Source organism: Haliotis rubra, unplaced genomic scaffold, assembly GCF_003918875.1.
Source record: "Haliotis rubra isolate DU_JTF1 unplaced genomic scaffold, ASM391887v1 Scf47, whole genome shotgun sequence".
Taxonomy (NCBI): Eukaryota; Metazoa; Mollusca; class Gastropoda; order Lepetellida; family Haliotidae; genus Haliotis; species Haliotis rubra.
In genome coordinates this window covers 2,593,511-2,620,088 of record NW_025767157.1, presented here as the reverse complement: position 1 = coordinate 2,620,088, position 26,578 = coordinate 2,593,511, and the positions used below count along the sequence as shown (strand labels likewise).

At 38.7% G+C, this 26,578-nt stretch overlaps 1 protein-coding gene across 6 annotated transcripts in view; it reads right to left on the bottom strand.

Annotated features, from left to right (window-relative positions):
- LOC124290662 overlaps window positions 1–26,181 on the bottom strand; it is a 28,727-nt gene extending 2,546 nt beyond the window's left edge. The window contains exons 1-9 of one of the 6 annotated variants that reach the window (XM_046727448.1): window positions 26,098–26,181; window positions 18,518–18,745; window positions 15,132–15,195; window positions 13,613–13,774; window positions 11,895–12,004; window positions 10,830–11,164; window positions 8,861–8,938; window positions 6,341–6,549; window positions 11–5,220 (exon numbers count right to left, since the gene is read on the bottom strand). In XM_046727448.1, the coding sequence (XP_046583404.1) occupies window positions 4,741–5,220; window positions 6,341–6,549; window positions 8,861–8,938; window positions 10,830–11,164; window positions 11,895–12,004; window positions 13,613–13,774; window positions 15,132–15,195; window positions 18,518–18,745; window positions 26,098–26,132 (1,701 nt within the window). In that variant the 5' untranslated portion in view covers window positions 26,133–26,181 and the 3' untranslated portion in view covers window positions 11–4,740. Of the gene's footprint in view, window positions 1–10; window positions 5,221–6,340; window positions 6,550–8,860; window positions 8,939–10,829; window positions 11,165–11,894; window positions 12,005–13,612; window positions 13,775–15,131; window positions 15,196–18,517; window positions 18,746–19,734; window positions 19,813–23,196; window positions 23,223–23,353; window positions 23,470–26,097 lie in introns of those variants that run through there. The other 5 variants (XM_046727451.1, XM_046727454.1, XM_046727449.1 and 2 more) reach the window with 5 other exon arrangements.
- Between the last annotated feature and the right edge of the window lie 397 nt (window positions 26,182–26,578).

Here is a 26,578-nt window from a genome sequence, read left to right as displayed (position 1 = left end):
TGAAGGTGACATGACAGCTAACCACTGCGCATGTCACACGACCTGATAACCAACAAGCATGTCACATGACCTGTCAGCTAACCATTCTGCTTGTCCTGACAGTCAACTACTGTGCATGTCACATGACCTGACAACCATGATGCAGGTCACATGATCTGACAACCATTGAAATGATACTTTAACTATAGTTTCAAATCTGTCAATTAACCATTGTGCATACCACAAGACCGAACAGGTAATGATTGCGTAGGTCCTGATAAATGAACATTGCACGGGTGATATGATCAGACAGGTGCAGGCAGGTCAAATGACCTGATAGATCACCAATTACTAACAAATGCGTAGGTCCTGACAGGTAACAAACGTCCGTACAATCCCGGATGCCATGTCTCACACGTGCACGTTGTTCAGGCACTGGCCAAGTGGCAGCTGGATACCGTACACACCTTCATCGCTTAACTCTGGAATGTTCAATTCCTAGAATCTGTAGAAAATGAGCATACTTGACTTGACCAAACTCACAGGGGTGACAAAATGTCAGTGACTAGGGGTGTCATGGTAGCTTAACACTTCACTTCCATCCTCCTTCACTGGAAACATCAATCATAACACAATAAAAGTTCATATATAACAGCCAAGGAGACTTTGTATCATCCCTATAGAAGGGTATAGATGTAAGTTCATGCAGTACATATTCTTGACGCGAAGTGTCCAGTAGGTACAAGGGTGAGGCCAATACTACATGCTATACAACTCACCCAGCCCTTCAACAAAGGTCTCATCAGCATACCAGCATTCAACTTTCTGCTGTCAGCAGTAATTATACTGCTCGGTGTTCAACAGTAGAATAAATTAATGAATGGATTTGACAGCCATGGAGAGGACTGTTAATGTACACTAATCACAGAAATCCTACATGTAACTACAGTCATATGAAGGTTTTCTTGACCTTCTTTGAGCAGTATACATGGATATTTTCCCATCACCCTTTCATCAGTGAATTGTCCCGTTTCCCTTCAACTGTGTTCTCAGAAGGAACACAGTTTGACTAAAATGCCCTGAACAGACTGCTACTCTGACAGGTTCCTCTAACCTTCTCTTTCAAGATAACGAATGACTTACAGAGGCTTTGAAGATATTCAACTCATGATCTAATCAACCAGCTGACACAATAGAACACCCGATCCACTGTGTGCTACATAGCCTATACTCTTACAGCATCTTCAACGAAACAGTCATGAAGAGTTCGAAAAATAAGAGTTCAGCATAATGAAGATAATGACATACCTCACACCAATGTCAACCAATCTGGAGGGCAAAATGGATAATATTATCACATATACAAACCCATCAGTGCCCATTCTGAAAGGCGATCTCAGCACTACAACTAATGTAAGCCCATGTTAAATTATAGGAACTAAAATCATGTTAGAGCTAAGATCATTGTGCAGAATTGGACCTTTGTGTACAGGTCGTTAGTTTGTTCTCAAGGAGTAGGATCTTCATTCAGTTCACAAAGGATGCTGATACGAAGAATCCACATCCATTTTTCACTGTGTCCTGAGATGATGTAAAACAACACAAGGGTTAATGAAAGACAAGAATAACCTTACAAATCTACTGCAATGTATCACAACTGAATATTTTGCTTTGATTTCAACCATTTCTTGCCACTACAACATGACTTGACTTGAGGTATCTCTAATATCTTGACAACGCCCCTGTTTGTCCTTGAACTTCCTAAATTCTCCATGGCTCTCTGAATCCATCATAAGCATGCTTGTTTCCCATACAATGGCAAACAAAAATATTTCCACATTTCAAACTTGCATGACTGTGAAACAAAATATTGACAGATGACATCTCCCACATGGCAAGGTCAATTTACAATTAGATTAGGAATTAGATTGTTTACATCTCAACTGCTGTACAATATTGTTTTGATACAAATGAAAATATACACGATTTACTTAATCATAAATAAGATACTTGCGTTTGATTAAAACTTCAAAGTATATAATAGAATGTCTTGGAATCACCTGTCATAAACTTGAAAACAAGCAAATATAAAAACTTCCTCAACATAACATAACAAAACTGGATTGTTGAAATCTCGAAACAAACATTGGATTCTATTCATCCAAAATAACTTTCCAGCATTATGACTGGTTATAATGGTTGAGAGTTCAACCAATCCCTGCTGGTAAATACAGTTTAAATATGGATTACTGAGCTTCTCTCTCCCTCCCGGTGGAATTCACAAGATCTCAACTTATATCAATTTGAGACAGCTGGCCCTATGGCGATAAAATTACATAAAATGTGAGTACAATCAGTGATCTCCGAACTGGTTAGTTTTCAAACACAAACATCCTTAAAAGGATCAAACAGACAAATCATTCAGCAACACATTAAACACATTTCAAATTACTTTGAATCAAAACAGTTTGACAAATGTTTAATCGTTTTTCCCAAACAGATGAAATTGAGAGCATGCTGCAGGCTCATCACCCAGCCTGTACATCTAGAGCATCTCAACATCACCGTTTTCAATACTGTCACTTAGGTTAAAACAGGAAAATATTTTCAAAAAGAGTTATATCATTAGTTTTAAAAAATGGAAAGGAAAGAAAATCATTCCACATCATCACAGAGAGTAATTACTTGTTTACTTTGATACAGCTGAACTCATCGTTGTAAGGGTGATGACAACTGATACGGCTTATGTATTGATACAGAGAGTTATTCATGTTTGGCCTGATCCCTAGAGGATTCAAAGAGTTATGTCAGCTAAAATTCTGGTCATGCTGCTGATGCTTCTAGGAATAGAGCCTAGTTGTCCTTACTGTTGGCTAGTGTCATTAAGTTGTTTTAGCTGTATTAATTCTGTCTGTAGCAACAGAGGTGTCAACTACGTTGCCGGCTGTACCAATACAAGCAGTGATTGGGAAAGGCAGGGGCCATGGGCCATTTCCACATTAGAATAAAAAATGGCCCATTAAAATTTCTAAGTTTACTATTGATACAAGGGCAGTGGCCCATTCTCAATTCAAAATGGCTAATAATCTTGAAAATGGCCCATTGTCAAAGTTCTCTATCCCAATCCCTGTACAAGAGTCCTGTAATACAGAGGAGCCACCAGATTCCCAGTACAATGAATCAAATCCAAGATGGCTGTAAGGCATTGCTGGTTTGCACACCAATCATTGCATATACACTTGAACTTATATTTCATGAAAGTTTGTATACAGGCTTGGAAGTATAAACAATTAAAGACAGTAATCTTAACATAATATATACTAATACAGATCAACTATTGTTTTATGAACAAATCATGTGATCAACCATAGTCTTATTACAAATCAAGTCTGTTGGAACTTCTTTGACTAGAATACATCTGCGTAGGTATGTTGTCTACGTACAACCACAAAACGTTTTGTTGAAATTCACACATATTCATGCACCATTCCACCTTTGAAGACAGAAGAGACATGGTCCATGAATATGCAAGTACTTCAGTGCCCTGTGATACAAGCCATTGCTTGTTGCACAGGGGTCCAGGAACAGGTAAGTACTCTCTGTGGCAACTGTGGAGGAGTTAGATTGCAATGCAAACAACAGTATCTGATCCAGCTCAGGCTGCAGACGACGTGTGAATACAGACACACATAATCCCCTGTCTACACACCTCACATGCACCTCCACCTACTTCCCCATCGATCTGGAGTCTCCTTCATTCTAAAAGTGACTGATCTCATAGAAATCATACATTAAAAACTTACAACACAAATCCCACAAGAAGCCCACATTCAAATTGCTTGCAAAACAATGAAAGGCAATAAAAGATAAAACAATCATATAAAACATTGAAGCTAAACTTGGAATCCATAAAAAGCCATACAGTACTAAGTGAGTGACACATCAAATATGGTTCAAACATTAATGAGATGGAGAAACTAACAGGTAAAATCGAACATAATTTCAGAAACTAAAAATGTGGACATCAAAAATGATGTGTGTAAAAGAAGACAGACATCAAGAAAATGCTCCTAAGATCACATGACTATCACATGACTATTTTAAGGCCTAACTGTAACGAGGTTACATGAAGCCACTCAAAAAAGCATATTGGATACAGTGACAAAAATACTTCAAGATCCATTGGTCTGGTTAGCAATGTTACCAAGCTTGAGGCTCCATAGAGTGGTTTGCATTTCTATCTGTGAGATACTGTATGGAACAAACGTTAAATCTCTCATGGTATAACACCACCTGGTGTCCAGACTACATAAATCCCAGCTGTAGTCATTGCTAGTAATATCTTGTCAATTTACAGATTCCTTGAGCAATGGAAAGAGCACTTGTATTGCTGTAAAACATTAAATATCTTCTATATCTACTATCTGAAGCAACATATACAGTTATTATATACACTTGACTATCATGAGATTCTAGTGCTACCCTAGTTACAGCATTCAATGGAGCCCCATGCTTCTAGCTGCAGTTGTCCCGAACTGACAACTGCATTGTAACCACTGATGTTCACTTCCTGTCTGTCATTGCTGAGATGTCTGATGGGATGAAATGTCAGCTGCTAGTTGTCATAGTGACAGAATAATAGAAAAATAAAGGATCATGCCCCTCGCCCCGAACTGACCGTTCAGTGACCTGTACATTGAATGGATGGTGCAGCCCGGGCAAGGTGACATCACGTGAACGAATGATGTGCTATCACAAGTGCTAGGAATCCTTTTTAGCATCTCCGAACTTGTGCTCCATCAGGAAACACTTGACCTCTGTCTGGGTCATGTCATCATCTCCTAATTCTGGGAAATCGAGACGTAGTTCTGGCACATTTAGGTCTGCTAGCGTGTCACTATGGATAAAGTCACGTCTGCCTTTCCCTGCATGGCACCTGACAGGCTCTGACGCAGGACTCTCACTCCGACTGGAGTTGTCTGTGAACACACTATCTACGTCTGACAGAACGTCCAACACAGCGCCCTCTGAGGATGCTTTGGTCACTGAGTCCTTCTTTGATAGGAGCTCCCTGTCCCCACACCCCACCTGCACCTCCTTCCCGTTCGGCCCAAGAAACCAGTCGGACCGCTGCCGAAGTCTTTCCAGCTGTTTACGCTTCACAGAGTTAAAACGGCTCAAGCTTCGACTATGGTAAAATGTTTTAACTTCATTCAAATTATCCTCTACTGACTTTGGTCGCTGGAAAGGAACAGAAAAAGAATGGATTAGAATAGTACAATAATCACAATGCCTGCAAGTAATTTCAGGCAAAATGTGTTGTTTTTTGACGGAATAAAATGAAAACAATGAGAACACCTTCTTTTGATGTGAATCAAATCCAAGCATAATGTAAATGTAGCCCGATAAAAGGAAAGTAACTTTTGGATTTTCTGTGAAAGCAGTTGATCTATGGTGATAGCATCATTTTAAGACAACTAATTTTTATTTTGAAAAATCACCATACTCATTTAAAATTCATGTCAAAATGTGTGATAATATCAGACTGTGACATCTGCAACGTCATAGATGAGACCTAGACTACCAGATGTTTGACAGCTGTGATGGCTGAGTAGGTTAAATTGCTGAATTTGTGTGCTGCCAGTTAGGTGCCTGACTCTGAGTGTGTGGGTTTGAATCCCTGATGGAACTCAACTTGACAGAAGTACTAGAATCTGTAATTTACTGAGAAAGTGAACCTACAAATATAACACGTTACATTTGACCACTTTTAATATTGCATTGTGTATTCAAAGAACAAAAACAACAGAGGTGTGTGGGCGGCGTCTCTCTTAACCTGATTGAGTACTTAGTTATGTCTAGTTTGAAGTGAGTGAGTAGCACTCTTCCTCACAGCATTGACAACTCACAGGAGGTCCATTATACGGTTTCTAATGTTTAAATGACATACTACTACTGGTATAGACTTGCTAAAACTACTGTGAAAATAATCACGTGGAATAGAGAGTTGCTTGTCTTAGTTTTAAGTTGGTGTTTCCACTATCCAAATTGATGTTAACAGTCATATTTGAAATATGATTGCAAACTTTAATTACTTCAATAAAAAATCACTTGCATTTTTCACATTTAATTCCCTCTCGCATTAATTTCAAGATGTACAGAATTTGATTGTGATGTCATGGAAACCAATGGCGTCACAATGATCAGCAAAGCACTGTGAGGCAATGTCATTGTAGGAATAGGTCCTGGGATATATAATTCAATATCACCTGAGCTACATCTCCTGTGGAAGTAAAATTTGACTTCGGTTTTTATGAATCGTCATATTCATTCAAATTGAAAGAGCTATGATGTCAGCTACCTTTGAAACTTCTGGTGATGGCATGAGCGAGACCTCGGGTGCAGAGACAGTGCTGACGGTGTTTCCAAGTGCGGACTCCTCCATGTCTGGGAATGGATGATGTGACGGGAACGGAGAGCTGGACTCTGGACTTTCACTGGGAGCGTGCTCGTGCTCACGCTGGGAGTCCCCTCCGGTGCTTGTCATCTCGATGATGTCATCAGAAACATCTATAGATTTACCACACCAAACTTGAATTTCACAGGAACATGATGAATGACACATGATGGCTACCAAGCGTTTACATCATCATGACACAAGAAAACTAATTTCTTAAATAATATTTGTGCGAACAAGTCTACAAATGTAAAACCAATGAAAATATTTATGTCAACTCATTGTGATAATCACTGACATATCAATAGGTGTTTTCTACAATTGTGAGGTTGACAAAGGAAACGTAAGAATGAATGAATTGAGTGTAGGCTGTTTTAACAATACATCACTTACATCACATGTGTCAGCTTAATGTGTAAGGAAAGCCAAACTTTATACAGCTCTCAGATGAGTACCACTCAGGTAGAACCTGGGAATGGTGCCGACAACCGAAGAAACATAATCAGGGCAAACGAGAATTTGAACCCACTATCATATGTTTCTGCTGTACCCAATGGATGCAACACTGCAAAGCGAATTGCGGCATCACAGATGGCTGGGCCCCCTTCCGGTACAATTTTGTCTTGCTAAGCATAGCTAATCTATGACCATGCATTCTCAGGGATATGTAGCTAGTATGAAGAGGTTCTAGCTGAATACAATGCTGTCCTACTTGACAAGTCTGTGCACAGAGATTCATGCTGGAATAGTGCTGACTCTATCCCTTCAGCAACACAGTACGGACATTACGGCAGTAGATGACTCGACTAGATGTGTGCTCTCAAGCTACTACTGAAATAGGTGCACATAACATTTGTAAATGATTGTGTGAGACGGTGGGGTATAAGGTAATGGGGTGGTGAGGTAGCCTAGTGGTCAAAGCGTTCGTTCATCATGCCAAAGAACCGGGTTCGATTCCCCATTATCAACTTCATTGTGGAAGTTCATATTCCTGCTCAATATTTTCCATACCTGACATGGGGAGTGGGGTAGCCTAGTGGTTAAAGCATTCACTCAGCACGTTGAACACCTGGGTTTGCGCACATGGGTACAATGTGTGAAGTCCATATTTTGTGCCCCCCCTTGATATTGCTGGAATATTGCTAAAAGTGGTGTAAAACCAAACTCACTCACTCAGCTTGATGTGGAAAATGGGATGCAGGATATGGTCTTTAAACTCTTTGTTGATACCCATGATCATGGAAATGGGGCAGACAAACCCATGAGCCGTCGATCCTGGTGAATAGGGGACACAACTCCACCAAGAGGGTTATAGCTCCGTATATCACTGGTTGAGTTAATGACTAACCAGCGATATTATTAGTGTGAGCAGTACACCATGGCATCAAGTTATGACAATTATCCGTAGAACAGATTGTACTTACTGATCACCATTACAAGTGAGGTGAGGTGAGGTGAGGTGAGGTGAGGTGAGGTGAGGTGAGGTGAGGTGAGGTGAGGTGAGGTGAGGTGAGGTGAGGTGGGGGGTAACATTGTATTCTAGATTTTTACTTTGTCCGGATCTGTGTGTTTGGCTCCTTGTACTAGTCCAGACTAATAAATACTAGCCCAAGACAAGATGTCGTTGTTTGACATGAATACCCCACATGGACAGAACATACTGACTCTAAGCTGACTGGCCTTAATCTCCTTATGCCAAGCGGCAGGCAGGGAACAACACATGTGGCAGAACACTGAATCATGCCATCAATCATTAGCTCTCTGAGCAGAATCTCAATTCACTGGACCATGGCACGAGTATAAGGAATAACTATACTCAACAGTACAGGTGACATCCTGATCATATTTCAGTCATTTCTTGCATTTGATATAGGTGAAAGGCATCTGTTGTGCATCCCAAAACATGTTAAGTAAGAAAATCTACATGGGTTAGACTACAGACGGCAGCAGAGAAGAGCCAGCGAGAAACAAGACAACATTCACATATCCTTTACATATTGTTTTGTTGTAATTTCAGAGCTAGGTACATGATGCTACTACCTTGTCAAAGCAAACTAAAGAAATTATATAGAAGAAATTAATTCACAGATTTTACCTAGTTATCTCCCTTTCATTGAGCAGGATCTTTCTATATATATATACTCAGTTCAAGGTGAAGATTTCATTAATAGGTATCAATATCAGCACATGTTTATGGATGTTCATAAGCAATAAAAGCAATCACAGTTAATCCCAGATTAATAATCTACTTGACAATGACACAAATACATTCTACTACACCAAGAAAAGAAAGACCACTGAACATAGCATTCTTGAATTTGGCAAACAGTCAGAAAAGCTTAAATCTGATGAAATGCTGATGCTACAGAGCCATCATTTCAGAATTATTTTGCCAGCGGATCAGCCAATGAAAAAACAGCTTACCATGTTTTTCAAGGTCAAAGCCAAACTTTTTAGCCTCCTTCTTAAGGTAGTTATTGAAGCATCTCATTGACTCCTGGCCTGATCATGCAGGAATAAACAAAACACATGCCGGGTGGGTGGTGGTGGTGATGGGAGGGTTGGCTCCACCCACAAGCACCAGCAGGTGCCCCCAGGTGGGCCAAGAAAACACAAATAAACGTTCATGTCATCAAACCAGGAACTGTTAGGTCACCAGTCAATACCGTGACATTTCTTTACATTTGCCGGGGTAATCTTGAGCTCATGAAGTTTCATATGGAAGTTCAGAACAGTTTATTATTGCATGTGCTTTTGTCTGGAACAGTTAAACTGCAAGAGTTCCAGGGAGAGAAAGGTTCCGGTACAATCCAAAATAATGAAGATTCAATGTTATAACAGTTTTTAAGGGATAATTCAAACTGTCATTTTTGAAAAGAATGCCTTAAACCTAACAACAAGAGGAGCCAATGTTTCCTAAGCTGATGACACGAAAGTGAAACAAAGAACCGGGAAATGTTGTACATTTATCACCAAAACAGAAAGAGGAAGTTACTGTCTGTGCCTACAGGATGGAGAAATCAGGTCAGGAATGTGAACCTTTGTTTATATATTAAACAGCATATGATTTAATGTGTCCTTCAGTTAGTGCAGTAAGAGGGTCTGTGTCATAGGGTTGAGGTCAGTTGGTAACAGTCCCAAGTCCTAATTTTGTAGGCAAATGCATCAACTATACATTGATGTCATACAAAAATATAAAAACTGTTTCAAAACAGCAGCATTAGCAGTTCAACAAATTTACACATCTCCCACTGTACAGACTAAAATATACAATGGAAAAGGTGTCCAAGAGTCTACTGCAAATTGCTACATATTGAATATGTTCGTAAGACCTAAAACATGGGGCTAAGAAGTGGCTTCATAATACAGACAATGTCAAGTTCTTTTTCTAGCTGTCCAGATCATAATAAAGTTGTCCCACAGCCAATGACAGCTATTATAACATTGTCCACATTTTGACGTATATATTAGAGTTCATCTGGGAGAACCATTGCCATTAGTATATAGTAGTACACGTAAGACAATGCATCGTTAAATTCATAAGAGGCCAATTTCATATGCAACAATACAGTAGAAGTATATCATTTCAAAGAATGTGATGAGTCTGAATCTAAAACAAACAGCCATGGCTGCCGGAGAATTATGGAAAAGGTGGGAAGACCCATACTAGGTGATTGTTCCAGTTCTGCGTAGTTCACCAACTGTCAATAATAATCTGTCATTACAATGAAAGTCATGGTTGAAACATACAGTGACAGCGTTGTATTGCCACTGTAGGGGCACATTATGATTGGTATTAGGACTGACTGACTGAGTTTAGTTTTACGCCGCTTTTAGCAATATTCCAGCAATATCACGGCGGGGGACACCAGAAATGGGCTTAACACATTGTGCCCATGTGGGGAATCGAACCCGGGTCTTCGGCGTGACGAGCCAACACTTTAACCACTAGGCTACCCCACAGCCCCTATTGGTATTAGGAATGCATTCCCCTACTCCATAAGTACAGTTTTTCCATTCCCTTCATGAAATAAAATACTTTATCTATAACACTTCATCCTTAATAGTAGTACAAATAATGTTATCATTTAACATTCTCTCTGTCATTGTTTCAGAACCCCTCTTTAATCTCACCTGCCTCCCCTCCTCTATAATGAAACAACAGTCCTTAATGTTTATTTAGATGTTTTCTAGTGGATTTGAAGGGGGCAAATGAACAGAATTCACATAATTAATTAATGACGCGTATTAAGCTAAATCTAAGGATGACAACTCACTGTAAGAAGGAAATGAACACACTAACATTTAAACACTAATCATCAATACAAAACAATGTTACAAAAGAGAAAAACAACAAAACAGCAAGTGCTTCACAAACAACTACAATACTTACGAGGTAGAATTTCATCCGATGGATATTGATACTGGTAGCAGAACTTCTCTCGCACTAATATACCGGTACTGGTTATTTCTGTGAAGTATTCAATATTATCCCGTCCAAACATTGCCGGACATCCGAAGTTATCTATGAGGAGTTGCATGATGCGGCTCGCCTGCTCCACCTTCCCAGGGTCCTCTGCACATGTATGAAACATGGAGCCGGCGCAGCTTCGTGCCAGGGCCTCAACCGTCATTGAATTGACCTCCGAGTTGCTGACAATACGGAACCAGGTTCCAAACAACAATGTCAGAATCTGCTGGTGAGCTTTGCTTAGTGTCTCAATGAAACTGAAAAACAAACATCATCAGTTCGATATAATATCCAATAACAAGGATACTACTCACAAGTAGCAGAACACCCAATTTGTTCATGTTTTTTTCCTGTAATTAGTATAAGAACATCAATGGAGATATTTCAGCCTATGTACCAGGATGACTTTACACATCTTTACTTACTGATGGAATGCAGGCATCATGTCAACACATGAACTCAACTGCACTTATAACTTATACATGTACAGGGATTGGGACAGAGAACTTTGACAATGGGCCATTTTCAGGATTATTAGCCATTTTCTGAACTTAGAATGGGCCACTGCCCTTGTATCAATAGTAAAATTTTAATGGGCCATTTTTTATTCTAATGTGCAAAATGGCCCATGGTCCCTGCCTTTCCCAATCCCTGCATGTAGTGCAGTTTTGAGGTTACTCAATATGGAATATTACACGTTCATTTGAAAATTTACCTGAGATGTATGTTTTAAGAAGGTTCACTGGTTGGTTAAAAAATACCTAGATAGACTAGATCCAAGGTACTAAACATATATTGAACACCCAGAATTCACGATCAATACATAGATATAACATTACAGTAAATACTCAATGGTCAGATGGAGCCCTGGTCCCTGTCATAACATTAATGGAAAAATCACAAACACAGCACTGAACTCATGTCACTCACTCACTCATTCCAACCACTAGAAACAATAACTGCATGGAAAGGTCTCTAAGAACTTACTTGTGTACAATTTGGAGCTGGTCTTTCTTGTGTCCAATTGTGAGCACCTGTAACAGTCGTTCCTCTCCCTCCGCTGTCAACACCCCGCCCGGCAACCGAAGCAGGAACCGCTGTTAGGACAAAGTTAGTAAGATTTTACCTCCCATATCTGTGCACCCAACTGATCAAGCTACAACATATGCATCAAGTCTCTCCCGTTCTTGGAAATGAGATCAAGCAGTTGGTTGGAAAGAAATGTTTGACAATTTGACATAAAAATAGTAAATTCATAGTAGGAATACTTGCAACAATGTTTATAAGCATGATAATTACAACAGCATGAACTAATCGTAAGTCATGGCATGACCTTCACTTTCCATAACACCATACAAAAATTTAATAAAGCTTCCTTTTGAAAGTGGGATACCATTCTGTTATCAAAGGAGTAGGTGAGGTGAAATGGGGTTTAATGTTGTACTTAAGAATATTTCGTGGCTGCTTGTAGTTGTACTAGCCCAGACTTAAGCTGGCTTTATAGTGCTACCTCACGTGAGATACCATGCCGCAGTGAAGCATGAATACCCCACTCAGACACATTATACTGACTCCGGACCGACCAGTCAAAGTTGTACCCATTAATTCCGAGCGCCAGGCAGTGAGTACCATATTTTAACTTCTTTTGGCATGTCGCGACTGGGGATCAAACCCGCAACCTTCCACTCTCCAGGCAGACACTCTAACCACTACACCACAGAGGCAGTATATCAAAGGAGTAACTAAACTCACATTAAGATACGCATATATAAAACATTCATTTGTTGTGTTTGTACTAATATACTGTTGTACATCTGAATGTAATCTCGACTAAGATTAAGAAAGTATGAGTGAGTGAGTGAGTGAGTTTAGTTTTACACCGCACTCAGCAATATTCCAGCTATATGGCGGCGGTCTGTAAATAATCGAGTCTGGACAAGACAATCCAGTGATCAACAGCATGAGCATCGATCTGCGCAATTGGGAAACGATGACATGTGTCAACCAAGTCAGCGAGCCTGACCACCTGATCCCGTTAGTCGCCTCTTACGACAAGCATAGTCGCCTTTTATGGCAAGCACATGGGTTGCTGAAGACCTATTCTACCCCGGATCTTCACGGGTCGGATTTAGAAAGAGAAACATGCAAATAATCATGCATTAAATTTACTGAGTTATGTTATTAAACTAACATAAATAGAATAGCAAATGCTTAAGGAACAGAATAATGCTGACATCTTCGAGTACTTTTGCTAAGTTTCCCGTGTGATGCAATGTTAAAGATCGAAAGAAGAAGAAATGTGTTGGAAATGGTAGGCATGCATTTAGCAGGCGTTAAAGGGAGGTAACTTGACCCCTTTCATAAATATACAACTCGGCTCAGGACATGTTTAGGCAACAGTAGATATATTCTATTTGTTTTGATTGTTTTAATAATTTTCTAGTTGGAAAGAATGGCTCAGATCCATTGAAAAAAATGCGGTAAGTGGTAATGTAAGCCAAGTCTGATAATTAATTGGTTTAACTATCTTATGGGAGAGGAAAGCAATCTCATGAGCCAACTTAAAACTTTTGGTGCAGGAGAGCTGAAATGCAGTCGAACTTTTCTTTGTCTCTAAGTTTTGTGGAATATGAAACAGTTTCCATGCTGACTACCACTGTAAAGTCACATCACCAGAACAAAGATATTTTTTACGAGCTACTTACTTTCACCACAGAAGCAAGTGTATAAAAGCTGTAATTCATGTAGATGACCTGCTTTCCCTTAGATAATCTATTGATAATATGCCGTATATCAGTTGGGTTTCCAGGGCGACGGAAGAGGTCCACAGTGCATACCCCCTCCTGGGCAATGTGCACTAGCATTTCCTGCAACAGAGAAAATACTGTCTGTACAACTTACTACATAAGTCTACACCACTGTGTCATGTAAATGATGTTGTTTGAAAACAACCAGCATCTACAAATAAAATACCATTACATACTGATTTTGCCCTTCCTACAAAGAGTGGATGATATCACAGAAGAGGGAATTTCCCACAGAATTCAAAAGTGCAAAGTGCATTTATGTCCGTGATGTATTTCGATATATATTTTCGACATCAAAGTGAGGGTTAATGAGAACAGACATATATTTTACAATTTATGTAGTAAAGTAGCAAACTTTGAATACCGCACTGTTAAAGTGCATGCAGAAATAAGAACACTGTAACACTTTACTAAAACGCTATCACTGGTACTGATAGGTACTTAAAGCCAGCTGATGGCCAGGCACTATGGAGTGGAAAACAGCAGGCCATCCATGAGGCACAAGAACCACACCTGTACCTACAGTCCTACACCACCTGAAATACCACCTGTACCTACAGTCCTACACCACCTGAAATACCACCTGTACCTACAGTCCTACACCACCTGAAATACCACCTGTACCTACAGTCCTACACCACCTGAAATAGGTCTAATAAGGCCTAATGACGTCATTCATTATCAATTGGTACCAGTCACGTCATATTGCATGGGACATAAGCCATGGTGAATAGGTTTATGTTGAAAAAGTGCAAGACAAAAAGGTTTATTTTCGTGTAAACCTGCCCTTAAACTTTTGAAAAATACTAAATACAGTTAAATGCTTTGCGATCTTCTAGATTGTAGATTAATTTCAGCTGGGGATGTTAATAACTGTTTTCAAGTAATGCAGTATTCGAAAACATGTTTACCTGCCTCACTTGTTTTAGAGTAGTGTATTAACTTTTTCACAATACGGTTCTTCAGAATTTGTAATACATGCCACTTTGTACAGCATGAATGTAATGTATCATTACAGCCCTTAAAAAAAACATGTCTCTGATGAACAATAGCAAATGTTCCTCGATCACCAGGAAAGGGGTCCCAAAATGCAGAATGAAAGGTGTCCTCGTTGAACAAAACATGTCTCCCCAAATTCAGCATGCTTGTGTCTCAATATGCTACAAATAACCCAACTCAGACAACATCTTCCTAATGTTCTCCAAATGGAACAGATCATCAGCATTCACCTGTGACTAGAGCTGCCAGAAGCAGGAGGACCAGTTCTACCACTGATTCCCCTAGACGGAGGGACAGGGAGGGTCTATTGTGTAAAATGTAACCATATATCAAAACAACAGTCACAGCAATTTCCAACAGATTAACCACTGTTTTCATTCTCTCACTTTGGTAAGGGTATGACAAAGGTACAACTTACAACAAAAGGCAGAGGAAGATATCCATTCTTCAAAGCTTTGTGTAAAGGCAGATCAAAAGGAAGTCTGAAAAATATGTTAAGAAGAACATGCCAGTCTCATCATTAGCATACAGGTGATCATAAACAAATACACATTGAATAAAAGTATGTATTGGTTGATCTGCTATATGAAACCGATGTATCAAAACACCACATAATAGATTTAAAAGAATGTAACTGGTTCATAAAATAAAGTAAGCCAATGTTAACATGTTAAGAATATTGTATGTTGTGAGATGAGTTTCAGTGTGGACTTAAAGGTGAACACTGTGCCTTAGATAAACATAAGATGCACAGCTGATAAGTATAGCAGAATGATCTAGGCCCACTTGCATGCAGCTATCTTAGATACAATCATGTACAGTTACAATCATTGTATAACTTAAATTGCTTTGTGCAAGGGAAATCGTGTATTATAAACAAATGTTTTCACTCAGGTCATGTCATCTAGTGTGTAATCGTCATGAGACCTATCCCCTCAATACAAATTTGAAAATATTTCCTGATACTTAAAAATAGATCTGCCTCAAAATGAACCAGCAATGAAAGTAAACATATGAAAATGTTGGACTGTGATCTATACAAGTCTATCATCCCTCTACATTTTATTTTCGTACTATTAACATATGAAAATTACTTTAGCAGTGATTTGTCAGCATTTGTCTGAAATAATTTAAGTAGTTCCTTTGTTACAACTAGTCAGTTCGAGGTTCAACAGACCCCTAGTCTAGTACATGTTTTGTTTCTTTTTAGTTGAAGGCAGCACTCACACAATGCTCAGCAATATTCCAGCTATATGACGGTGGTCTGTAATAATCGAGTCTGGACTAGACAATCCAGTGATCAACAGCATGAGCATCGATCTAGTCCAGTACAGTTGTATACAGTATTATACAGCTTTATCAAACACATGGCATGTTGATCACCGCTTATCAGTTTAATTGGTAAATACTAGGGCTGTGACCACTCACACACGTATTTGTACCACCGAACTGTATCCATTCATGAATTCAATTTATTCGCCATAACTAGGGCTGCAACGATTCGGTTCAATTTACCTTAGTTTCGATTTTCTATAACCATTATCATTATTTTGATTCGATATTTGAATATCTATTTAAATTATTTCTGCACAGCGAGAACGTAATTTTGACTCCAACTCGAGCAGTTTCGAGCGCTGAAATACGGCAAAACGTGATTGGCTGACGCCAAGCTAATTATCCAATAGGAAGTGTTGTTAGTAGACATCGCCAAGTTGACGATGGATTTCACGCTAAAAATGCTGACTCTGAGAGTTAAATGAAATCTGATGTTTTTACATGTATGAAGAATCGAATCGAGGGTCCAATATGGAAAATTGAATCATGGTCTGGGTGAATCGTTGCAGCTCTAGCCATAACCAGAAGTGACTATTCATGAATTTTATAAAAAGGTGTGTCTACTGCTGACTTGTTACTGTATTTGTTACATGATATGTAGAACATATGTCTCATAGTTCATTTGTTGCAGCCCTATATTCCAACGCCCCAGAATCCTGAGAGTTGATTATATCACCTGTGATATGTATAACATATGTCTCATAGTTCATTTGTTGCAGCCCTATATTCCAACGCCCCAGAATCCTGAGAGTTGATTATATCACCTGTGATATGTAGAACATATGTCTCATAGTTCATTTGTTGTAGCCCTATATTCCAACGCCCCAGAATCCTGAGAGTTGATTATATCACCTGTGATAAGTTGCCATATGTGTGTAATCCAATGATCAGTCTACAAAACTGATATATTTTTAATAAGCTTAGCCTCTGACAACCCACATGTAATAAGTAACGACAATTTTGGCTTACAGTGAGTTTAGTTTTACTCAGCTTTAAGAAATATTCTAGCAATATCATGGCAGGGGACACCTGTGATATGTAGAAGCTTGGCTTCACACATTGTACCCATGTGTGGAATCAAACCTGGGTCTTCAGCGTGACCGAATGAGCGCTTTAACCACTATTACCCTTTACACTTTCAGTAACACTGATATAATGATTCAACGTAGTCAGTACAGGTGGCTGACCGTGATAACCTGGCATTCAACATTCACTGGAGATGTGTACTATACAAAGATCTGTGCTCATACAAAATCACTACCCATATCCTCTAAAATAAGTGAGATGATTGAGCCAAACATGACACTGCTTTAAAGGTATCACATGAGCAACAGTGACCTGATGTCTGATCAGTGAAGTTCAGCCCTTACAGCAGATGTAGGAGTGGAAGGTTAGCCAAGTGGTAGAGCAGTTCCCCATCCAGCCACTAGCAGGTCTAATTCCCCTCATGGGTACAGTGGAATATTGCGGAAATGGTGCCAACTATAAAACTTGTTCAAGTTCATTCCTGCTTGACAAAGGTACAAGAATCTGTATCGAAACGTCGCACTCATGAATAAAAAGAAGTTATCCATAAACTCTGTTCTATATTGTACTTCCCAACTTCTAAAATGCCACTCAAAGAAGTTATCCGTCGCCTTAAGGGACCGCTCATAATTTATGGCTGGTGTGTGCGTGTATGCGCACACGCTCGTGTGCTCGTGTGTGATGAGGCCTAAAAAAAAAAGCTTGTGGTTCCGATTTCCCGACCGACCCTAAATATTCCCGCCGAGCCTAACAATTTTACTCACCACATAATAAATTAAATTTATTTTCTGACACATGTGTAGTGTAAAAATATTTTGCAAAAAAAAAAAAACCCCTACCTACCTACCCTAGTTCTGAAATGTAGGAAATCGGAACCACAACATTTATTTTTTTGGCCTGATGATGATTTTTATGGAGAAGCATGTACAATGTGAATGACACCTCCCCCCCCACAAATTTATGGACAAATTAAATGAACACCCCCTGCATGTCATGTACAAAATCAATGACCCCCCCTCCACTTCCCATAATTTCTAAGCATAATTTTTAATATATTTTATGTACAAAATTGCTGACCCCCTAGTACATGTGTACAAAATTGCTGACCCCACTAGCTCCCCAGAACAAAATGGGTGACCCCCTCTAAAATCATCATCACCCCCACCCCCATAAATTATTAACACACCCTAAGTTACTGTTATATAACTAGGTTTTGACAAACTGCGCTGACTGATGGACAAATGGTTTGAGTGAGTGAGTATGGTTTTACGCCGCTTTTAGCAATGTTCCAGCAATATCACGGCAGGGGACACCAGAAATTGGCTTCACACATTGGAGAATCGAACCCAGGTCTTAAGCGTGACGAGCAGATACTTTAACCACTAGGCTACCCCACCACCTCACAAATGGTTTGACAATACAGTGAGTATATATAGTACTTACACATGAGCACGCCTGCTCTCTGCTCGTGAGCTTCTGTCTGAGACACAGCCTCCCAACACGCGGAGCATGGCCATGTGTGAACGTATCACAATGATGTCACAAGACACACACCAGGACAAGAGTCCGGGTCCAGCTATGGCACCAACCAGTCCATTGTCTGCAGCGCTTCCACGCGGTATCCAATTCTCACTGTGTCTGGTCTCCTGTGTCACACGGTGGGATCCGTTCCTGAAACACCAAACAACCACCACTATAATTCTTCATTAATGTAAAGTCCTGTGTCCGTACTGGGATTAAAACCCCCAGATATTTTCACCTTAACTCGAGTTCTTGTCCACAAGACCACAAGAGATGCCCTGAAAGTTTGGTAACATGTTGGAAGTAGCCTGTGAGAATAATCATTGCCTTTCACTACTCCACTAGACAGTAACACAAGACAGTGTAGACACAGCTCACATAGCCAGCAAAGATAACACACACCTATAGTGATGAACAGCAACAGTTATACTAAGAAGTCTAAGAACCCAGTTCACAAGAGACGTTACTTTCAGTTCTCATGTCAACAGCCTTCAGACATAAACATGACACACAATATAAATGTGATCATGAGTTTGTGCCCTTCACTACCCTGGGTGAAGGTCCATTCTTTGTGACAGGGTTTCAGCAGTAAAATATCATTTAAAAAAGCAAAAAACATGCTCATGAGTTAAATTTCCATTTTTTAGTAAAACATAAAAAAGAATATATTCTTCACAACATGATTATGATGACAGCTCAATGACCTATTAAAATATTTATTCAATTAACAAAAACATTTGTCTCACTGAAAATAAATCAAAAGATGTTCTCACGTCCAACTGTGGACGACAGTTGTTAATCGTCCTTTGAGTAAAACTTGCCTAAGTCAGCCCAAATAAGAGAAGAGTAATATCTGCTAAAAATAAAGTTGAAACATTATTAATGTAGTAGAGCCTGACACAGGTTGAGCTGAAGCTCTTAGATGACACAGTTACACTTTCAGTGTTTGTACCAGCAAACAATACCAACATTACACGATGTAACACAATGTTGGCAGCCTACTGGTACAGGAGAGTCTGACTCAAGGCAGGGAATGATGAAGTCATTACATGACACACATACACTTTCACTGTTACGTGTTTGTACCAACTCACAATAACAATAATGTAAGACAAAGACTACAAATTCAAACATCATACAATAATTTCAAAACCACCGATACAATGCCTGGAATCCTCAAGACACACCATCCCACACCATCATCTGCTTGTTGTCTACTTTGAGAGCAGGAGGTGCACTTGGTACAGCAGTCAAGAGGTCAAAGTCTCAATATGCTCATATCATCTAACTTCCTACAGAAAAAATCTGTAGCCACTAAACAATGGCCAGGGTTACGACTGAGGTCTGCGTCAGTTGAACATCCATCCTGCACTTGACACCTGATTCCTGTCGCACATTAATGGTCATTTCCTATGACTACCATGCCTGGCAGTAATGGCTACGTCAAGAATGTGAAAATTGGGGGACGCAAGATCATTTCCTGCTGGACTCCATGTTCCACAACATTCTGCCATGATGAAATGACGACATCAGTTCAATTTGTCCTCATAAATAGGACTCGCTGAACTATCAGAGGATACTTATACCTTGCGACAGATTTACGTATCATACCACAAAGTTATGTATCAAAATTACAGATGTATCGGTGTGTGGGTAACACTCTGGATACTACTGGCCTAAACATGGCTCTAACCATCATTTTCCTTCGATCTTAGTGTTATGACTCTCATTAACTGACTTTCCAGACCAAACTTACTTTTACTAGACTTTACTAGACACTAGACTAGTCTTTGGACTAGTGGTTACAGTCACAAAACTGATGTATTAATTAATATAAGACAAAAGAAGACACATTACCATGGTTACAGGTATATACATAAAAATCATTCTCTAACATCCTCATGGCTGCATATACACTCTGTAGCCACTGAGTATTTACTCTCATGATATTGTTTAAATTTGATACTGACAGTCTATTGGGTTTTGTAAATTAAAAGTGTAGATTTTTCTAAAAATAATTTTACTTCTACACTGTTTCAGCTAATATCTAATTAGCATAACTTTAGTGCTATCCCAATGAGTCACGTTTCATGTAATCTCATAGCAAGTGACACATGTATAAATGACAGTTGTTGAACATCAGTGCATTATTCTATCCTGTAGAGATTCATCTGTAAATATGTATGTGTTTTCAGTGAATCAACTATATCCCTTGTGTTTTATAAAATGGGTATGTTTTTTCTTGAATTTGGGTGCTACTCATCCAAACGTGCAAAATGGAAAAGTCCAAGCCTATGAAGATAATAACCATCACTCTCCTATGTTTATTTTGACAGTAATGTTATTACTGGTCATTATCATGTTAAATAAACACTTTCAACATGTCAAATAATTATTTTGTCATTGTTTCACTAAACATATTAGATACTACATCAACTGCTGACTTGATATTCTACCAATATTCATGACATGTATCATATTTGCCTCACAGTGGATTTGTTGCAGTCCTAGTATGCAAGCTGTAAAAGTCACATTGAGTAATTATGCAGAGTGCAGTTACTCTATTCCATAGTTAAATTTCTCAATGTGTATTTGTATGCAAGTAACTCAAAAATAATTACAATATGGTTATTTTGTTTGCATATTTAATACGCATCTTATCTTGAGCTCTGCAACCTATAATAAAGTATAGTTTCTGTTCATCGGTCATTATTTTCATCAAAACAATCCACTACCACGACATGTGAGAATCCTTCACTGTGATTGGATCATTAGAAGTATCCATCTATGTGAAACTATCACTTTGTTGATTTCCACAACACTGCAAAATAAAATATACCTTTGTCAGAATTTCTTAGACAAGTCTGACTGGTATAATACTCATTTTACTTTAACACATGCTTGAAAAAACTGTTGATCTTAGTTTTATAACCTATCCACAAGCATTAGTAATTCTGCAAGACTAGCCATCAATACTTGGCTGTACCATCATTTCTGCTGTGCAAAATAAATGTTTGGGAACACAAAAAGGGAGACTTTCCAACATTCTGCAACACTCAAATTAGACCATCTATCAAACATGGAAAAACTAGTTCTGGTCTGTCCCATGAAATATTTCAAAAGCATTTCAAAATAGTTAGCTATGCAAAATAATACCTTTAACAATTGCTTTCTGGTACTGAACTGAAACTTTCCTACAAAATCACTACACAGTCAGAGTGATGGGATGGATTACATTGTTCATATTTCATGACAGTAACATTATAGTCTATTGTTTGGTGAACATTAGGACAAAATTATCAATCATGGGTAAACATATTAAGATGTCACATTAATACTGAAGCAAATTATACATCCACCCATCATGACACTTGCTCCATAACTGTATTGCTGCAATATTACCAATGCGATGTAACATTTAACTCACTAATATCTGCATACATTTATCAGTTTCTAGTTGTTCCTTCACACAATGCCTTCAAATTTGATTCTTATTCACAATCTAGAGGTACAGATAAGCTGCGTATCTGCGTAAATTACGCACATTTTTATGTGAAAAGTCAATTCCTATTAAGTCTATTGCGTACAAGTACGCTTGGACTTTTTGTAAATACTCAATAAATGTGATCTTACATGCGTACACACAAAAATGTCCAAATTTAGCTTGCGTACCTGTGGATAGATAGAATAACTGAGTGAGGTATATTGAGAAGTTTTATTTCAGGACATAAAAGTACTTCTTATAGTTTCTCATATTGCATATCAAACATAAATAACAAACACTAACATTCAAAGTTTATTATATTTATAAAATTAATGGAAAATGGCAAAATACCCAATTGACTTTGAGTGAGGTGAGTACAATTTATTTGGTTACTCAAAGGAAAATAAGGATACCCAATTGAGATGAACACAAGCGAATACATAACTCAATGACCCAAAAAGTTATCTGTAGCTCTGACAATCCATTCTTATATTTGGACCATCTATTCTACATACAATGAAAAATGTGAGTAAGGTATTACAATACATGTTCTCGATACCGATATTTCCTGATTATATACAAACTTCCTTCGAACAATGGATGACAGATTGTACACAACAAAATAACTTGTTGATTATAAAGATCATAACCTGGTCAGCAATAAAGTATTTAGATATATACACACCCCAACAACAGCACAATATTAATTCCATGAGGAAGTGTGCATGCTTATTTTGGTGACATCAGTCCTAAACAAGAAGACCTGTAAGATTAATGACAGGAAGAGAGGAATGCTTGCTACACAAATCACTACTGACCAGGAGGAAGCCCTTGATACATTTTCATATTTCCAACCTTCACAAATATGACAAGTATTACCAATACATTTTTACTAACTTTATCTTATGCTGACAGATGTGTTAATATACTCGTGCAAACGTAATTTAAAACAGTAGAAGCTTAAAATTTGAGCAAACAGTGTATTGAAGAACCTGTCCACATTTTGGTATGTTGTGATCTCCTGTATCAGAGTTGGCTTCATTCATGATTTACAACAAAACTAACTGCGCCTTACGTATTAATTTGGGTGTCATTAACGGTTTGCTGAAACTATTACCTTTCAATCATGAAGATCTTGCATGAAATTCACAAAAATGCACCTGAGGAATGGGATCCCAAACGACATATAGACGTGATTGTAATAAATATGCTCGATTTACTCAAATGGTGGTTTGATATGGTTAAATCACGTTCATTATAATACAAATACTTACACCCTTGAGGTATATGTTCGTCAAATGGCTACATGTTTGCCTAAAAGTGTCCAAAAACGTCCAGAAATTGAGAGTAACGGTCAGATAGCTACCTACGTGACCCGGAAGTAGACAATCAGGGAGACTTCATTGTAGGTCAAACGTGCAGCAGGTGCCCGGTTTGAGCTTGTGGCCACAATAAGCCCAACCAACCTGTTTATGCAGGAAATATAAACGAAAAACACGAATTTCTGAAAGTGTTGAACTTCACGTAATAATCCACGGTTATTAACACATCACGCATGCGTCAGACCGATATGCAAAATTGAAAACCAGAGTAAAATCAATTATTCATTTTTAAAAACTTTTCTATCAATTAATTTTTCAAAATGATTGACGAGTGAAATAAACTATGATATATAGTATGACCAGAAATTATTGAGAATTTTAGGAATATGTTTTAATTGGATTTCTAGTATAAACAACCTTGACCAGCTAGCAAGTGCTTGGTTTAATTCAAGAGAGACAACTCCGTTAATCCTTTTCATTAGTTTGTGAAGAGTTATCCCCCTTTGTTTACTTGCTAGCAGACGACATTTTCAGTGATCCTCAGTATGGATGATTTAGAGAAGGTTGATTTAAGAGTATTATAACAAGGACATCAGATCAGCTAAAGTGATTTCAAGTAGAACAGGCATCCTTTTGTCCACTGTTTATCGTGTTTTGAAAAATATTGCAAATGAATATGGCATTGAGCACCAGGGAGGCGCAGTAAGGCCCAGAAAATTGACTGACCTAAGTCCAATAGAAAATGTTTGGGGACTTATGAAGGAAAGTGTCAATAAAAGAAATCTGACAAATATTGCTGAAATGAAAGAAGAGGTGGTCCGATATTGGTACAGCATGGACCGCGACTTTCTAACTTCTTTGATCAGTAGTACTAACTGTTCAACTGTCTTTGAATCTGGAGTTATGTTCTGCTAATATTCACATTAATACGTGAGTAATGAGTGCAAAAAGTAAAAACATTACAATCTTTAAATTCTCAATAATTTCTGGTTGTACTGTATTCAACTTGAGTAACCCATTAGAAAGTCGAACAATTTCTTTCAATGTTTTACGAACCAATTAGAACAAATCAACTTGTCCAGTTAATGAGGGACAAATTCATGATTCCATAATTAACCATTTACGCGGAATCCACTTTTGGACAAAAGGGAGTACAACGCACGCGCGCATACGCACAACTACGCACCAGGTGTATAACCTGTTCCAACAAACTTCTGCATTCAAATTCTATACTTTATATTACTTCTACAAGCAATGCTTACTGTGTATTTGGAGGTGCAATTATCAGTTCTACTGAAAATACTGTTTCAAATTTGACCGCCATTCTGTCGTCCTGTGTGTTATTGTACGTGTGGGCCACGTGGGTTCTGTTTGTTTTGTTGTCTGCAGGAAGTAAATGATCAGATGATCAGACGCCCTGTTTCACTTTCCGTCCGACGTCAACAGTTTGATAATCACGAGGTGTCACAAAAATAATACGTCCTCGTGTTTTTCTCACGTGCTTATGTCTGATTGTACAAACTTTGTCTTTACGTTATTGAACCAATAACAACAACAGAGCAAACCAACCCAGAAAAGGGCAGCATGCAGTACGAGGAAGAGTTCAAACCGCAGAGATATCACGTCAGATTTATCTGCCTCGGTTTTACCAGAGATTCTATCTGCCTCGGTTTTACCAGCGATTCTATTTAGTCTTATACTCTCTCTCTCTCTCTCTCTCTCTCTCTCTCTCTCTCTCTCTCTCTCTCTCTCTCTCTCTCTCTCTCTCTCTCTCTCTCTCTCTCTCTCTCTCTCTCTCTCTCTCTCTCTCTCTCTCCAACATTTTCAGATATTGCCATGGAAATGGTTGGGCATGTAAATGCTTTAAAGGAGTATTGTTCTCCTTTCTCTTGCGAATACGGGGCAATTGAATTCAGAAATGTTGGTATCAACATGAAGCGAACTCCTGTACATTTCAAAGGTAGATTATGATCCTTTTAGTACTTAGTAAATTGTTCAGTACTACAGTAAGCACTATAATCCATGTTTTAGCACTATCAAAACATATGTCGGAATCGTTGAAATCAACACCTTCCTGTTATCATATGTGGTGACTATATTCATATCTTTGTTAAACTATTAGGAAGTTACATTACGAAGAAATATATGTAGCTATTATACATACGCCCAACGACTATCTATCCAATGGATTATACCTCTGGTTTAGTTACAGCCTGTTCGATTCCCAACATGGATACAACGTGTGACGCTAAGTGGCTCCCCAAGCAAGCATTTGGCTAGAATGTTGCTAAAAGCGGCGTAAAATCATGTTTGGATACTCACTGTTCGTCTTTGTCAAAATAAAGAAATAAAACCATTTCCTTGACCCTAACTTTGCATATTGAGAACAGTCTAATGTTTCATAATTACCAAGAAGAAACATGCTAACATAACTTAATGAAACAACATAATAACTACATTGTATGATGGTGCAAACTGCAGTGCAAGTGCTCGCTCTTCAATATGGTATTTGACAATGGCCATGTACATGACCAACAGATGACGTCAGCCTCTGCAACAGGTGCTTGCATGTCGATATCATTATGAATGTACCAGGGAACCCCGACACTTACACCCACGTGCTACCTTCGCGACACATACATGTACACCACACACAGGTATTCAGGTACTTGAAATAACTGTAGAGTTATAAATACCTGCTTGTATTTCGTGACGACCGAGGGTTCTCCATACGTCTGACTCACGCGCAGTGCATGGGACACGACGTCGCTAATCATGCTGCAGCGGGGGGAAATCCGGACGAGTTTCCTTTACGAAAGTTAATTCAAATAATGTTTGTATTCCTCGGCTGTGAACAATCCATCATTTATAAAAAATATTTTATTAGACACCGCTCCTATGTGTGTACATTTGTGAGTGGTGTCTACCCTGTGATCAAGTAGGACAGTGGGAAAACCTCGTACTGAAAGCGTTCCCTCGTCACACCAAACACCCATATTCGATTACCCCCATGCGTACAATGTTTGAAACCCATTTGAGATACAGTGTTATCCCGTTTCCCGGAAATATGGCCTGGGTTAATGAATGATCTGTAGTTGTAATGAGCTCTCCGGATTTACAGTCCCTGATTAACGTAGAGCAGGCGTCACGTCTAAACATTTATCATAAACTCTGTTT